General features: G+C 38.8%; 2 protein-coding genes across 2 annotated transcripts; one reads left to right on the forward strand and one right to left on the reverse strand.

Annotated features, from left to right (window-relative positions):
* Positions 1 to 7,709: 7,709 nt before the first annotated feature.
* On the reverse strand, positions 7,710 to 14,137 carry LOC134679791 (dolichyl-diphosphooligosaccharide--protein glycosyltransferase subunit 2). The gene is made up of 10 exons (XM_063538677.1): positions 13,987 to 14,137; positions 13,263 to 13,441; positions 12,577 to 12,845; positions 12,063 to 12,224; positions 11,592 to 11,739; positions 10,524 to 10,960; positions 9,928 to 10,081; positions 9,513 to 9,660; positions 9,171 to 9,386; positions 7,710 to 8,831 (listed from the first exon to the last, which is right to left on the reverse strand). The coding sequence occupies exons 1-10, from the start codon at positions 13,997 to 13,999 to the stop codon at positions 8,692 to 8,694; spliced, it is 1,866 nt and encodes a 621-aa protein (XP_063394747.1). The 5' UTR covers positions 14,000 to 14,137; the 3' UTR covers positions 7,710 to 8,691.
* Positions 14,138 to 14,407: 270 nt separating this feature from the next.
* On the forward strand, positions 14,408 to 15,207 carry LOC134680477 (ATP synthase subunit g, mitochondrial). Its single transcript, XM_063539606.1, has 2 exons — positions 14,408 to 14,568; positions 14,883 to 15,207. Exons 1-2 carry the CDS (start codon positions 14,547 to 14,549, stop codon positions 15,140 to 15,142), a joined length of 282 nt encoding a protein of 93 aa, XP_063395676.1. The 5' UTR covers positions 14,408 to 14,546; the 3' UTR covers positions 15,143 to 15,207.
* The last annotated feature ends 82 nt before the right edge of the window (positions 15,208 to 15,289 follow it).

The raw sequence follows: 15,289 nt of genomic DNA on the forward strand, positions 1-15,289 counted from the left end.
CTGTATCCTCTCCAAATGTTGACCATTAGCTACAACATAGCGGCCTGTCACAAAGAAAAATCTTTGCGCTAGTCTAGAATTTATCTATACTTACTTTCGTTTACTTAACGTCTACTAAATAGCTGTGAAGCAGGGACTACTGAACTAAGAGTAACACTTAGAAAACAGCAACTCTACCTTCCATCACATTCCGTTCAAGAGATCGAACTGACAAAAGCATTTATAATGCTCCATTCACATCAGTCAGGTAGAAACTTGTGAAATCAGGTTCAAATGTTGTAAGTAATAAGCTCCACTTTGGAAGATTATCTAAGCAGCGGGTTGTCAATCGACCTGCCGTTAGTATAACAATCATGCATCATAAAACGTTGATCGCAAACATGAACTCGTACTAGTGGTATAACTATCGGAACAGACGGTATTTGTAGGAGGTCCTTTCAAAGAATAAGGACCAACTAGTAGAATGTTAATTTAGTACGGCAATCCGCATTGTTACCCATGATTGATCATTAGGAGGTTAAACATCAGTTTCTTTAGTGGTAGACGTTATACCTATGTATGATGAAGCGCCCCTCCAAGCTATGTAAATAAATAACGAATTTATAAAAAGATTTTTCGGTAGTTCAGTTAGAGTAGAGACTGATGCTGTGTATTGAAAAATCGCGAATTAAATTAGAGGTGAAGCCGACTAATGGAACTAAACCGTCGAACCAACAGCCACGATCCACGGCTTTGCATCTAAACGATGATTGTTAATTTTTTTTTTTCCAAGAAGACATTAGATTAAATGAAATCACTTCTGAATCCTTGAAACCATGTGGATTGCGGGGCAAGCCAATATAGGTACCTACATACAAACGTACAACGTACGTAAACGTACAGCATACGTATGCGTAATATTTAGAAAATATTCAATCAATATAGGCAGTCACTTATAGCAGATACCTGATTCTGAAACAACACGGGTCAGAAATACCCTTCTTTCGATTTCCAGATGAGAGGTTTCCTTTGTAGATAAAGAAGTACTCGCATGATTTTGTAAAAGAATTACAAGTTACGGTGGTTTAGGCAAAATGCACCCTTTTAATGAAGATATGTAATATTTTCAGAGGAATACCCGAAATAGGACATCCTTTGGAGTCAACTCCCAAATAAATGCCAGTGCACGGAATCAGAGGCATGATACTACTATTAGCACGCTCATCATCATTAAACAATCACGCAAGATCTAAGTGAAATATGATCCTTGTATTGACTCATAACTACAAATTTGGTCGCCGGATAAATAGAGACTGCAATATACTCTGAAAATCAACACTTATCCTGCTGTCATTGCCAGATCGGTACTACAAGCTTAGCTGAAAGGTAGTAGTCCAGGTTTTACAGCATACTATTGAAACAGGTCTCGTAGGGTATGCAATTTTATACATCATCGTTAATTCAATCAAGTAGAGTTGTTAGCTAGGTGTACTGGTGTAAAACCATCGTGTCTACATATAACCCTACAAAATCATCGTGTCTTGGTTATATAGGGCAGATGCGCGGCTAATCGAATTAGAGCATTAGTTGTGAAGACAACTACAATTCATATATTTATATATTCATGATTATATGCTTCCATCATTAAATACAGTAATTATGAGATGTCAGTAGACATATATCAGCATTACATCTAGGTAATGAGTAATGACAAATATAATATGTCACATATAGGCTTAAATCATCAAATAATCGTTTATTTGTGGACATCATGATGCCTAATTAGCCCTAGGGTTCCCTCAAGATAATGAAAACAGTCTATAAATTCAACTGATACCCAACTTAATTGCACAATAGCCAATAAACAACATACAACGTCCTTGTATTGCAAAATTTCTAATTTAAAGTACAATTTAATAATTTATAATTCAGCCTATATACGTCCCACTGCTGGGCGCAGGCCTCCTCTCACTCGCGAGAGGGCTTAGGCTATAGTCTTACGCTGGCCTAATGCGGATTGGGGACTTCAAAGTGCAAATTAAACAATCTAATTAATATTTGATAATGAATGCACACATGTTAAAGTTTGACAGGAAATGTGCCACATCATCGCCCGCGCGTGCCGTTGCTGGCGCATGACTTGAGATTAGATGACACATGAAGCTTGACCCGTGGTTTGTGCTACTGCAATGATATATGCCAAGAACTTACTCGTTCTGACAATAATAATAATGGTTTAATTTGTCTGGGTGTTACGAAAGTTTCGCAATTGGTTTTAATAGGTTGCACTACAATTTAAAGTGTCCACCTCAGGGCCGTCTTAACATATGCTGGGGCCCTGGGGCACATAAGAATTTGCGACCCTTTATGAAAGTAAAGAAAACTAACATATTTCTACTATGATCCTCTATTTACTATGGGTAATCAAATACAGCTTTTGTCTGTCATTCGGGTCCCCAAGGCGATGGGACCCTGGGCACGGGCCCCGTGCGCCCTTATGATAAAGATGGTACTGGTCCTCCTCTATTCTTATTTAAAGAGTATTCCATCGTCAGTCACGAGGTATTTACACTCTTATTTACAAGACCGTATGTAGGTAACATACGAAAACATTAAAAACTTACAAAGTGTGCTAAGTCTAACAATAAAGCATTGTACAATTTGTACAATCCATTACCACCGCGCGAACCATAAAATCTTCAGTTTGGTTTGGGAATCAGCTCGCCACCAGAAAAAGTGAATATTGAACAACCTAAAACTACAAGCCTAAAAAATTATAGGTGAAGGCATTGGAATGATTCACAGACTAAAAATCTTCTAAAATATTCTACTTTGTAGTCGTATCTTTAGTCAACGCACAATATTATGGAGAGATGTCATCCACAACAACTGGAGTTGTCAGCATCACTTTCACAATCATCGCCTCCATACGATTGTCACCTGCGTGTCAGTGATTCTTTTCATTTGTTACATTCGCTTGCATGACTGACAAGACAAGCATATTAAATAATACATATAAGCCTGTTTGACCCGGCACGAGCCTAAACGGCATGTTGTCAGTTATCTGTGGGGAGTAGTAAATTTGGCAGTATAGTTACACTTAAAATAGGTAGGAGCCTATACCGTTCCATTGGTCCCATGTAAGAAATACATAGCTACTCATAGCTTACTATGGTTGTTAGTATTTGTAGTATTTATTTATGGTTGTTATTAATATGGTTGTTCTTAAAGCAACCCTCACCTAAAACCAATCAGCAAGGAAGGATGTATCATCGCCTCAGTTGAAACTACTGCTAGGTAGTTGAGAGTTGTTACTAGTTAGTAACGCATACATCCAATCATGAAGTGTTGTATTTTCTTCTTCACTTTCGGACGCTTCTTTCAGGCAGAGGAGTACTCGATTCGAAATAAATTCCAATTGCTTCCACAAATAAACACATTACGTTTATAATTTTTAACACATTTACGGAATATGTTGCCCTTATGTAATGAGCTATGTACGAATAAAGCTGGTATACCTAGTCAATAACTATGAAGTGCATTCCAGACGTAGTGATTAAATCGACCGATTTGATCAGGAAACGAAACTAATTCGGCGAGAAAAAGTGGCGTTTGCGCCCGCACGGCCTGATTCGATTGGACAATTTAATCAGATTAGCGAAAAATTGACTCATCTGGATACGCATTTAGTATCTAAATAATATCAATACCGTACCCAGCAAACATTTTTGGTCAATATTCCGAAAAAGGCACCTAGTTTAGGTCGCACAATTTAGGGGACCAAAATGAGGCACGTCGAATCGACGTCGTCGGCACGTCGAGTCGACATAAATGGGGAAAAAACGCACGTGCCGGCGACGTATTTATTGACGGTAAATTAGTGATTACAACCATTAGGTCAACACTAGGTCATGTTTCCGACGTCGATTCGACGTCGCCACGACGTGCCGCCGCGTAGTTGAAATGTACTAATTTGGTAATCTTTACCACCTTTAGACGTGATGGTGACATATTTTTATCCATATAATTACTCTGCGAGGCAATATTTAGATGAGACGCGACGAAGAGAAAAAGAGACACAAACATTACGCTTATATATTCTTTTCACTCAGAAACAAAATGTCTAACAAGAAAACAACTTTAAGTTGTGCAATGATAATGGCGGCCACTAAGTCATGTAATATAATTTAGGCCGATTACGTAGATGAAGAACGATGAAATCTAGTGCACAGAAAATTTTTTCGTGCAGTATGTTAGGTTTACATACAAAACTATCGATGGGCTTTTGAAATATTTAAGTTTTCAACATTTTATAAAATCAAAATGCAAATATTTGCTTGTAATTGAATATTTGTGTGTGTGAGTGTATTGACTCGATCAAAAATATTGTTTTATTTTGAATATTAGCACAATGAAGTACCGTGCGATGGCACCATTCAAGATATAACAACTTAAATTATGCAATTTCATATTTAGCGTCTCGTTATAATGAAAAAAAATGGCGGCACAACCTTATGGTATTGATAGTACTTTACAAGTGATTTTAACTATATGGTCGCAATTTGGTATCTATTTTAAGTAACATTTACCTAAAATTAGTAGTTAAATCGACATAAAATCGACGACCTAAAGGTCTCCGTATAAGAAATAATTACGTCGCAAATACACCTAAAATGTCTTATTAGTACATTTGACCTATTGGTCAGATTTTGCAGTTAATTTTACCTAATATTTCGACTTATTTTCAACCATTAAGTCCCTGACTTCATGCTCCCCGTATAAGAAATAATTACGTCGCATATGCACCTAAAATGCCTTATTAGTACATTTGACCTATTGGTCAGGGTTCGAAGTTAATTTTACCTAATATTTCGACTGATTTTCAACCATTAAGTCCCTGACTTCATGGTCTGCGTATAAGTAATAATTACGTCGCATATACACCTAAAAGGCCTTATTAGTAAATTTGACCTATTGGTCAGGGTACGAAGTTAATTTTACCTAATATTTCGCCTTATTTTCAACCCCTAAGTCCCTGACTTCATGGTGTATTTATGAAGTGAAATTTACGTTTTATTATCCCTATATTTTGACTTGGAAGTAATAGTGTACAATACGTAAAATAATTGGTGACTTAGGACGTAATATTTACTTAAATTGGTAAAATCTTCTTCGAGCCTAGGAAAAAATACTTAAAATGTTTGCTGGGTACTCTATGGGGGGCCTATACAAATATTTGGTTATTCTTCCATATTAGAATACACATTTCATTACATCTGACCTATGATGCAACTTACCAATTTACATTAAATTGTTGGAAAATACTATATAAATCAGAGAGAACCTAAGCTCTTCCATTTAGTTACAAATTTTAAACAGTTTTTGGATGGGCCGGCAGTGCTATATTTGTGTTAAGCAGTATATATATAAGTTGTATTTTGTTTTTGTAAAATACATAGTATCATTATTTCATACATCAAAACCTTTTTATCACCTAAATAGTGGGCTGTTGTAAGGAAAACATCAGAGGTAGTCTGGACGGAGTTATTGTAAAACTCACTTGATGAGGTTCACGTTATATGCATCAGAACTACTACTTCAGATAGTGGTTATACTTAAAATTGTACAACCTACAAGTACCTACTTATGTCTTTAATAATCATTTTGGGGACAGTTACAATTAATAGACACACAGTTTTGTTTTATATAAAAAGTTAAGTTTTATATAAAAAGTACAGTCACAATGCTTAACTTATGTTGCCAATCAGTGCTAACAATTATCTTGTCTATCGATAATTACAAATAAGGAAAATATAGTTCAGGTTTGACGCAAACAATTCTTTAGTAGATCAGTATGGAATAAATTTCAGGGCCATATCCAATAGCTAGCTTATTAATCGCTCTATTATTACTTAGGTACTTAATTTTACAGTGCATTGGTGTTAGCTGTAATGCTGTAAAATTTAATTTCAATAAATATCAATATCAATATTCCTATTATGTGATTTTTGCTTAAATATTAATATTATTAGTCACAGTACGCCCGGGCCAGCGCCGGCAGAGGTTTAAACACGTCTCATATGTGGTTCAAGCGAAGGCACGGACACCTAAATAGAACCGTTTTTCCCCCGAAGGGTAAAAAACGGATATTTAGGTTCCTGCCGAAGCTTGAACCACCGCTAAGGGCCTTGCCAGCCCATCGACACCCCATACTTTGATAAATTATGAAAGCCCTTGTTACCAACATTGAGGCATAGAAATAATCTTATCGAATTAAAATGACTGCTGTTGCATTTTGGTGGCACATACCATACTTGCTTTTAACATAGACGTATTATACTTACTTTTCTTTAGGTTGGTATGATTGGTAGTAAAACGTCAAACGTCATTTGAATTGTCGTGAACGTGGAAATACGTGGTTATTTTTTATTGTAATTGGTAAAATAACTTTAGCTGTTATTTAAATGGGGGCCAAATCTTTAAGGAAATGTGAAGTTTGTAGTGGGTGTGTAAGAAGACTAACTACTGACGCATTTTTGGCCAAATTTCCAACTTGATCCGAACAGGTCGGTAAACTGATGTTTGTATGCAATATTTTAATTTTTTACTTTGAGTCGTTAACAGTTACTAATTTAATTAGTTTTAGTCGTGTACAATCCATGATTAAAACGAAAATATTTTGTGAATAAAGTATTTTTAAGTAAAAAACTAAGTAACCTATGACACGAATAGTGTACGACCAATTTTATCGATAATCTCTTTATTTCAGATGTCGATTATGGGCAAAGCTGAGGAAAAGGAAATGAGGATTTGGCGTATTTATTTACCTATTCAAAAGCTGAATGGAAACAAGTTCATTTGTGGAAATCATTCTCCATCCAGTGCCTTCAATAAAAAGGGACCAGATTAAAAAAGAATGCGCGCGAATTCAGCATATTGTAATATGCCTACTTGAATAATAAACTATGTTATTTTTATCATGTAAAATAAAATTGTTTATATATATAATGTTCTTTTATTTTATTAATAGGTAGTACAGTAGGTAAATACAGCAGCACGTATCGCACATTTATCGATATCGATAAACAGTAGGTACTGGAAGTGTCGAGCCCTAGCGTTGTTTTTTTTGTGTTGGTAGTATTGTGTGGTTTTTCTTTTTTTAACAATCATGGCCTGGATGCGAGATCTTTAAGCCTGTATTTGGTGTGTTGGGATATGTACGTTCATAATTCGGTTCGAGAGTGCCGACTCTTAAAACGTAGTGATTATATGCTCTTTGGGCCTTGCCGGCTTATATGGTACTGAAGAGCAAGCAGCCGCGGGCTGGCAACCGGGCGACATTAGTACTTGAGTAGTGCGTTAGATGGCGCTACTAGTTGATGAATTCGCTAGATTAGGGCTGAGTTACAAGGGTGTAATCTCATATGTGGTTCAAGCTTCGGCAGGAACCTAAATATCCGTTTTTTACCCTTCGGGGGAAAAACGGTTCTATTTTAACACATATCAGTGAAAGAACATGGGTCAGTAGGGAACAATAAAAATTAAGAATCATTTATCCGTAAACATATTTTGATTACTTTATACATTTTCAATTTTATTTTAAGTTTTAATCGGTTGTCGATAGATGGCAGTAAATGTACCGTGACTACAAAATTGACAATGACAGGACCCCTCTATACTATCTATTCTTTTTGGTTTGGCGTAGAATAGTAGACAAATAATGCAAAAGATTAAAAGAAACAACATCTTTATTTTATAAAATCTATAATTATCGGAACCCTGAAGCATACTTCCTTGATTAATTCTTAAGCAATGAAATATGCCACAGAGAACGAGGAATGACATAAACTTAAATTTGAAGGGAACTCAATCCACGCGTGTATTTTTTATAATTTTGTGAGAAAAAGGTAATAGACATCGCTTTCAGATTGGTAAAAAATTATAAGAGCACATTACACACGAACAAATAAATAGTAAATTGTTATGACTATGCACTCTCTTTGTGCATATTTTCCGTACAGACAATACATTCTAACATATGTATCTAGTTTCATCGTACATCACTTCAGATATTGCAATTTTATCTTAAATATTGATACTCGTAAATCTCACTTCACATCCTTCCATTTTATTATCATTATCATTAATCATTACAAATGGAAAATTCAGTAAATCCATGCACAATTTATTCATATTTTATTTGAGGACGTTCTGTAAGATCTAGCAGTCTATTTAGTTAAACAATGCATGGTTAAACTGAATCTTAATTAAAATCATCCCACTTCACTAATGCCTCACTCAATATAATTTAAGATTATTTGTTTATTTACGCCATAAACTAAACCCCTTATTTATAAAACTTTACGGGCCTGATTTAAATTAATTATGTTTTATCCCTTTCTTACAAATACAAAAGTCAAAATGACAGATATGGACAAACGATTATTAGCTAATTGAGGTTTGTAGTGCGTTTATCAATAAGGGGTTTGTTTAGCTAGAACTTGCCTAAGAACGTTTGTAGATGATGCGTTTTCAGGCCGTTTTTAATATGGCTAATAAGTTAATAGGTAATATTGAATGTATGACAGCTTGTCAAAGTAAATGTGAGTGAGGCTTGGTCGACTCTTGACTCGAACACTTAAGACTCGCTTTAGTTATTCTCTTCTCGTGCAGTTTCTGGTAAGGCTAGCTCACAACAAAGTTGTTGAGAGATTAGTGTTGTTTGTCGGCCACGAGGCGGCGCAGCAGGCGGTGTCCGGCCAGGAAGGTGACGGCGGCGAGGGGGAGCAGGTAGCGCACCGTCTCGAACATGGAGAGCTGCAGCCACAGCACGCCGTACAAGGCCAGGGAACCTGCATACCACGGATTATTACCATTTAGTTACATAAATTTTCATTGTTGTTAGAAATGAATGAGTATTTAGTGGGAGCAGTGTAATACAAGGTGCGAGAGGCATGGTGGTGATATGGAAGTAAAAAAGAAAATCTGGCCGAGACAGTCTCGCGCCGCGCGCTGCTTAAATTAAAATACATCGACGGCGTGTCGGAGGGATATGGCACTTTTTAGCAGCTGTTTTTTACCAAATGTTATTCTATTCCATGTCGAATCGGACAATGTAAAAAAGTTTAAATAATAGGGGTGCGTGCGACGCACCTCTAACTAAGTTAAGTTTGAGATAAGTAGTATCTCACCTCCCAAGCCTAGATGGAACAGCAGCATGCTGGGCGTGAACGGCATGTAGGAGAGGTTGACCCGGAGCCTGGCCCACAGCACCAGCAGCAGCAGCAGCGGCGCGGCGCACGCCACGGCGAACACGTCGGACACGAGCCGCGGCGGCCGGGGCTCCGCGTCACGGAACAGGTGGGAGATCTCGGCCAGCGGCCCAAGGGCGGCCGGAGCCGGGGTGGCTGGGAAAGAAAAAAGTAAACGATCAATATTTACATAGAAAAGTTGCGAATTCAAAGTTATATACAGAACAGTACAAAACCTTTGTTTCTTGTAAGATGTGTTAGCAGGAATACAATAATAGTAACCTGGTAGCGCGACTTCATGTCCGAAGTTGAAGAGCACGTCGCCGAGGTGCCAAGCGATGGGCGCGGCCGCGGCGCTGTCTCCCAGGAACAGCGTTAATGAATACGCGCCCGAACGGTGCTTCAAGTGCTTGGAGATGGCACCCACGTTCTGAAAAAATAAGGAGTGTTACAATACCTTTTCTACGAGTCGAGAATAATACTTTCTCAAGTTTAAAATCTAAATAATTAAACCAACTTAAGTATCTCAGTACAAAAGACATCAACGCACTTCTTATTCATTAAGTAGTAGCGCGTTGATGTCTTGTTCTATCCTCTATTTACTCCTCTTAACCGCGGCGACACGCGGTGATTGGTCGAATTCATTACTACTGACTAAAGCGTCTTGTAAGAAGTCATTAAAGTTGAGTACACTCACCAGGTCCACTTTGTAGGCCTTGGCGTTGTCGGGCTCCGCCACGTAGATGGCCTCGAGGTCCCCGGCCGCTGCCGCGGGCGCCACGCGGACGAAGGCCTGCTGCACCAACACCGGGGCTCCGTACTTGTCCTTTACGGTCAACTTCAAGGTCACCCTGGGAAATAATCACTAATTAATCTACCACTCGGTAAAGCAAGAACATTTGAAAATTTACTGTCTTTTAAACGGCCACCGGGCTGGACACAGATTTCGGTAATCCAACAAAGCAGCAGTTGACGTTGTCAAAGCTTCAAAATACATTTCTCATGCCCGGGAAGAACATTGGTAATAAAAAGTTGTAGCTAGAAAAGTAGGCATATTTAAGGTACCTATGTTGAAGTTAAAGAAATTCGGTATCGCACAAGCGCAGTATTCATAGACGTACTGACCTAATTACTCGTACCACATACATTGTATGTACCAATGTACCCTATCTCTGATTTGGTAATTACTGAAAATATCAGTTACTCACCAATACAATTATTTCCAAGTTTTTAATAAAAGATGAAACTGGACAAAATTTCCTTGTTAACACATACTTTCAAAAAAATACTCACTTCTGCATATGATCGGCCTGCAGCTTCTCCGCCAGTTTGTTCGGGTAGGCCACCGTGGTGAGCTTCGGACTAGTCGTTCCGTCCACATCCCCAATGCCGACCTCCACACTCCCCACTTGGATCTCTCCTAGCACCGCTACATTCACACTAGCCGTCTTGCTATCCGCGCTTAAGGCTATCTTGTACAAGCCATACTGAGCCTTAATCTTGCTTAAATTCAGGATGAAAGTAGTAGGTTCATTCGGCTTCTGTGTTAAAGGTTGTTTGGATAGAACAACTACATCATCGGCGAGCCTGGTGCCGGACTGGGCGAGAACTTTGTCGGCCTTAAGGCCCTTGACGGGGCGCCCGAGGAGGTCCGTGATGGAGATCTCGATGGAGTCCGAGTCGGAGGAGATGTACTTCTTGCCTTTGATGGCGATGGAGATGGGTGATGGCTGTTAAGAAATATTCTATTTTAGTGACTGGTTGTGGTTTTCACTGGTGTCCAAAAAGTTCGAATAAACTTTTTCTAGCACTGGTTTGGAAAAAATGAGTTGTATATGTTTTCCGAACCAGTGCTATGAGTGCTTGTTGTATATGTTCGGAAAACATGAGTTGTATATGTTTTCCGAACCAGTGCTATGAGTGCTTGTTGTATATGTTCGGAAAACATGAGTTGTATATGTTTTTCGAACCAGTGCTAGAAAACTGGTTCGGAAAACATATGTATACAACTCTCAGTTTTGTCATTACAATTTAAAAGTGTATATTGTTGTTCCTCGAAGCTCTAGTGGCGTAGCGGTAAGAGCGTACGACTTGCAATTCGGAGGTCGGGGGTCCAGGCCCCGGCCCGGGCCGGGTTTTTCGGAACTTATGTACGAAATATCATGTGATATATCATTCGGCGAAGGAAAACATCGTGAGGAAACCGGACTAATCCTAAGGCCTAGTTTACCCTCTGGTTTGGAAAAAAACTAGTGCCTATGCTTGGGATTAGTTGTCAAGCGGACCCCATGAGCCATGGCAAAATGCCGGGATAACGCGAGGAAGATGATTTGGTCAAAGGTGATGTATGGCAGTAGTGACCTGATCATCAGCGAGGGCCTGCGCGGCCTCCAGCAGCAGCGCCGCGCCGCGCGCCGTGTTGACGGAGCGCCGCGACACCAGGTACGTGGCGAACTTCAGCTTCTGTTCCTCGGTCAGGGGTGACGGCTTCGACAGGGACTTGTATGTCCTACAAATACAAATTTTCTAAATTTAGTCACAGAATAAATAATAGTACTAGGTACAGAAGACTCACTCTCTAACAAAACGCGTCTGTTACGATCAGGACAGATATGGCCGTTAGGTGGCGATAACGCTATGCGCGGCTTATGGCTAGCCACCAAAATTGCTGTGGAACGGATATTCTTTTAGCTACCTGTAGCAAAGCGACGAAATCGCGGAGTGAGCCACGCCTGATTTAGTTATATTTTCCTGATAATGTAATGGGTAACTCCACAATGAACAAGCCACGTCGAGAAGCAGCTTGGTTTGTATAATAACAAAATGTCTTACCTGAGGATGGTGGAGAGTACTAGAGAAGTGACTGGCAGGCCTCCTTCAAAGTGCAGGGCCTTGGCGTCGCTCTCGTCGGCGGCCAGCAGGACACCCTCCGCGTGCTGCGCGCTCCACGCCAGACAGCCCATGTGCTCGCAGAGGCCGAACACGTAGCCATAGCTGGGATACATACAGTCTCTTTAGCTTTCCTGTTCATGAGATATCTACACTATACTACTACAAATACTAATTTATTTGCAATGCTAATTCAGCTGTTATCAGATTTGATAATTAATTAATAACTTTATAATAACTTTATAATAATAGATAGAACCTTTCAAATCAATATATTTATTTGATTTTGTAATCATAGCAATTTGTAAAAGATCCCTAATCTTTTACAAATTATCTAACCTGAGTAATGTGAAATATGCCAGATTTTTAAATTTTTTGTTTAGTTTTATAATGTATGCAAATTGGAATATATGTAAATGATACACAACAATGTAGTCAAACAGAAAAAAAAACATACTTAGCTGGAGAATCATCCTTCTTCAGCAGCTGAATGAGATTCTTGAGCCCGTCCTCCTTATCATACACTGAGCCCTTTCCAAGGGCCTTCAGTGAGTACACAGCATGGTACAGCTCCGGGATGGTGGCGTCCTTCTTGTCCAGGGTCTGGGCGGGGGCGCTCAGGACCTCTGGCTTGAGGGAGTTGAGGCAGTTGGAGAGGGCTGCTGTGTTGGTGAGGTAGTACACTTGCTCAATGTTTTTGAGGTCATATTTTATGGTTTTTAAGTCCTGAGAACAAATGGGAATACAAAGTGAAAAGGATGAAAACAGTAATGACTTGCTTTTTTGTAATGCTTCTACCATTTTACTAGCTTTACTGTATTAATACACAGCAAGATTTTTTTAAATAGCATTCCCATAAATAATAATTTTGTAAATATCTCTTATAAAAGATTACATGTGGTGTCAATTTGTCTGTGTAGATCAAATATGATTGCAACAATATGATACAATGTGGAAAAACTATTCTGCCAAAAATAGACTTAAAGACAGAGTAATTGTAATGCTGTTAGAGTTGTGGTAGAGATCTTCAAACTCCAGGAACATGTTACATATGTGACTACAGAAGGCTTGCTCTAGCCTTGAAGCTTCCTAGGCATAACTAACACTAAATTTTAATACTTTTTCTGCTAATTAAGTTCTCACCTCACAGATGTTAGGGATTTTGGCATTGAGCTGCTTCAGCCCTTTCACCGCATAATACAGGGAGCTGAGGTCCTTGCTCTTCAGGTTCTCCTGCAGGATGCCCTCCAGCCGCTTCACGTCGATCGTGCCCTGCAGTGTGTTGGCATTGCCTAGTGCTAGGATGCTTACTAATAAAAATGCTGAAAAAAAATTGATAACCTGCATTATTTATTGTCATTTTGAATAAAAGGTGGCATCTTTTGGCTTTTATTGCGCAGTGCAAAATATTATAGAGAATAATAACTCATTTTCATACGAGAGATTGATATTTTCATGTTGCATTTCTTTATGACCCACGTCTTCATATCAAGGAATGTATAAATTTAAATTCAGCAGGATTCTACTATTACCTGATCTGTCTCGGCCTGTCATGTTGTTAGAAGTAAGAAATAGATTTAAAAAGTAATTAGCCGCTTTTTTCGTTGAATATTTGTTCAGGAGCTCCGGCGAAATGCGGCGCTTGGTCTGCTGATAACACTGACGTGTCCTATACTGTTTACATATTTTTACTGATCTCAGACATTACTAGTTCCTGTTATCAGTTAAACTTGGGTACAAATACGGTATTTGCTGGATCATTATGTGTGTTTATTGGTTTCTAAGCTATAAAATCGTGATTGAAAAGCGGCCTAACTAAAGGTTTAGGTTATAGGGCGTATAAGTAGCTAAAAACATAAATACTTACCACGAAAGTACATTTTAAAAGTAGAATTTGTATAATCCTACTTTATTTCTAAATTATTTTCAGGATATCTTTAACTTTCTTCTTAGAAAATAAATATAAATTAATTCATCGCCGGCAAGGCTTGACAGAAATGATCGACGTAGCATCAAAAGTTGCCAGTTTAAAAATTATTTTACACATAGGCTAAAATAAAAGCCGTAACAGATGACCGCACCGCTTTGCGGCCTTGGTGCCAACTTGGTACGGTCAAAATATCTCTTTCTCACTCTAACTTATAGCTACGTCCTTAACACACGTACGGCGACTACCCTACGCACTATATACGTAGTAGTTTGTGCACACTATGGATACGTGTCCCGCACTGCGGCAGTCTGTTATGGCTTTAAAATCGGTCTACTCAAACTGAAAACCTGTTCGAGACACGCACTGGCAGCTACTGGCGGCCATCGCCCATCTGTCTGATTTTGACAGGTCAAATCTGATCAACTTCCATTCCAAAACCAAAAATTTGGTTTCTAATCGGTCTGCCTCTTCATCTGTTTTAATTAAATCCTACCGAAATGGCCAGCGCGTTGATTAACAGTAAGTGTAAAATATTTACAGTATATTATACCAATAACATTATTTGATCAATGTTTTGGTCGCATCAGTTATGTAATAATTCTAATATAAATTTAATAAATGAAGGTCGCAGGTTATAACACAATTTACCCATGAATACTTACGAAATGGCTGTAATAAGGCATGCGAGAGTTATCATAAAATAAAACTTGTAATTGTAAACTAATCGATATTGACTGATTTGAGGTTAAGTGTAAAAATAAAAATCCATCTATCTACCCCCTATCTATCCTAACCTGAGTCTTACATTCTCACAAGAGCTTATAATTTTTCAGATGCCATCGCCAGCGCGCGACCCAAGTTTGCCATTTTCATGAAATACGCCAAGGTTGAGCTGGCGCCTCCCAAACTGAGCGAGATCCCTCAGATCAAGTCAGGCATCGGCAAACTGCTCTCCACCGCCAAGTCCGGCGCGTGGAAGAACCAGACCGTGAAGGAGGCCACCCTGAACACGCTCGTCGGCATGGAGGTGCTGTTCTGGTTCTACATCGGAGAATGCATCGGCAAGCGCCACATTGTCGGCTATGATGTTTAGGTTTTCGGTTAAGGGTACTGTAGATATATTGTAATTCGATCAGCAAAATAAATTGTTAAATTCAACATTTGTTCATCATTTAGACTACTTCCTTGTGCAGTAAGTACATTTACGATTGAAATCTATCAAATTATCTAGCTAGTAATG

The sequence above is a fragment of the Cydia fagiglandana genome, chromosome 3 (genome assembly GCF_963556715.1).
Source record: "Cydia fagiglandana chromosome 3, ilCydFagi1.1, whole genome shotgun sequence".
NCBI lineage: Eukaryota > Metazoa > Arthropoda > Insecta > Lepidoptera > Tortricidae > Cydia > Cydia fagiglandana.

What these genes read in the sequence shown, in the direction of transcription:
- LOC134680477 (XM_063539606.1), top strand. Translation starts at nt 14,547, where the DNA reads ATGGCCAGCGCGTTGATTAACA. An exon ending in GGCCAGCGCGTTGATTAACA is followed by an intron (nt 14,569 to 14,882) that starts GTAAGTGTAAAA and finishes ATAATTTTTCAG; the next exon opens with ATGCCATCGCCAGCGCGCGA.
- LOC134679791 (XM_063538677.1), bottom strand. An exon ending in AGGCCCTCGCTGATGATCAG is followed by an intron (nt 10,961 to 11,591) that starts GTCACTACTGCC and finishes ATTTCTTAACAG; the next exon opens with CCATCACCCATCTCCATCGC. An exon ending in GTTCCATCTAGGCTTGGGAG is followed by an intron (nt 8,832 to 9,170) that starts GTGAGATACTAC and finishes CGTGGTATGCAG; the next exon opens with GTTCCCTGGCCTTGTACGGC.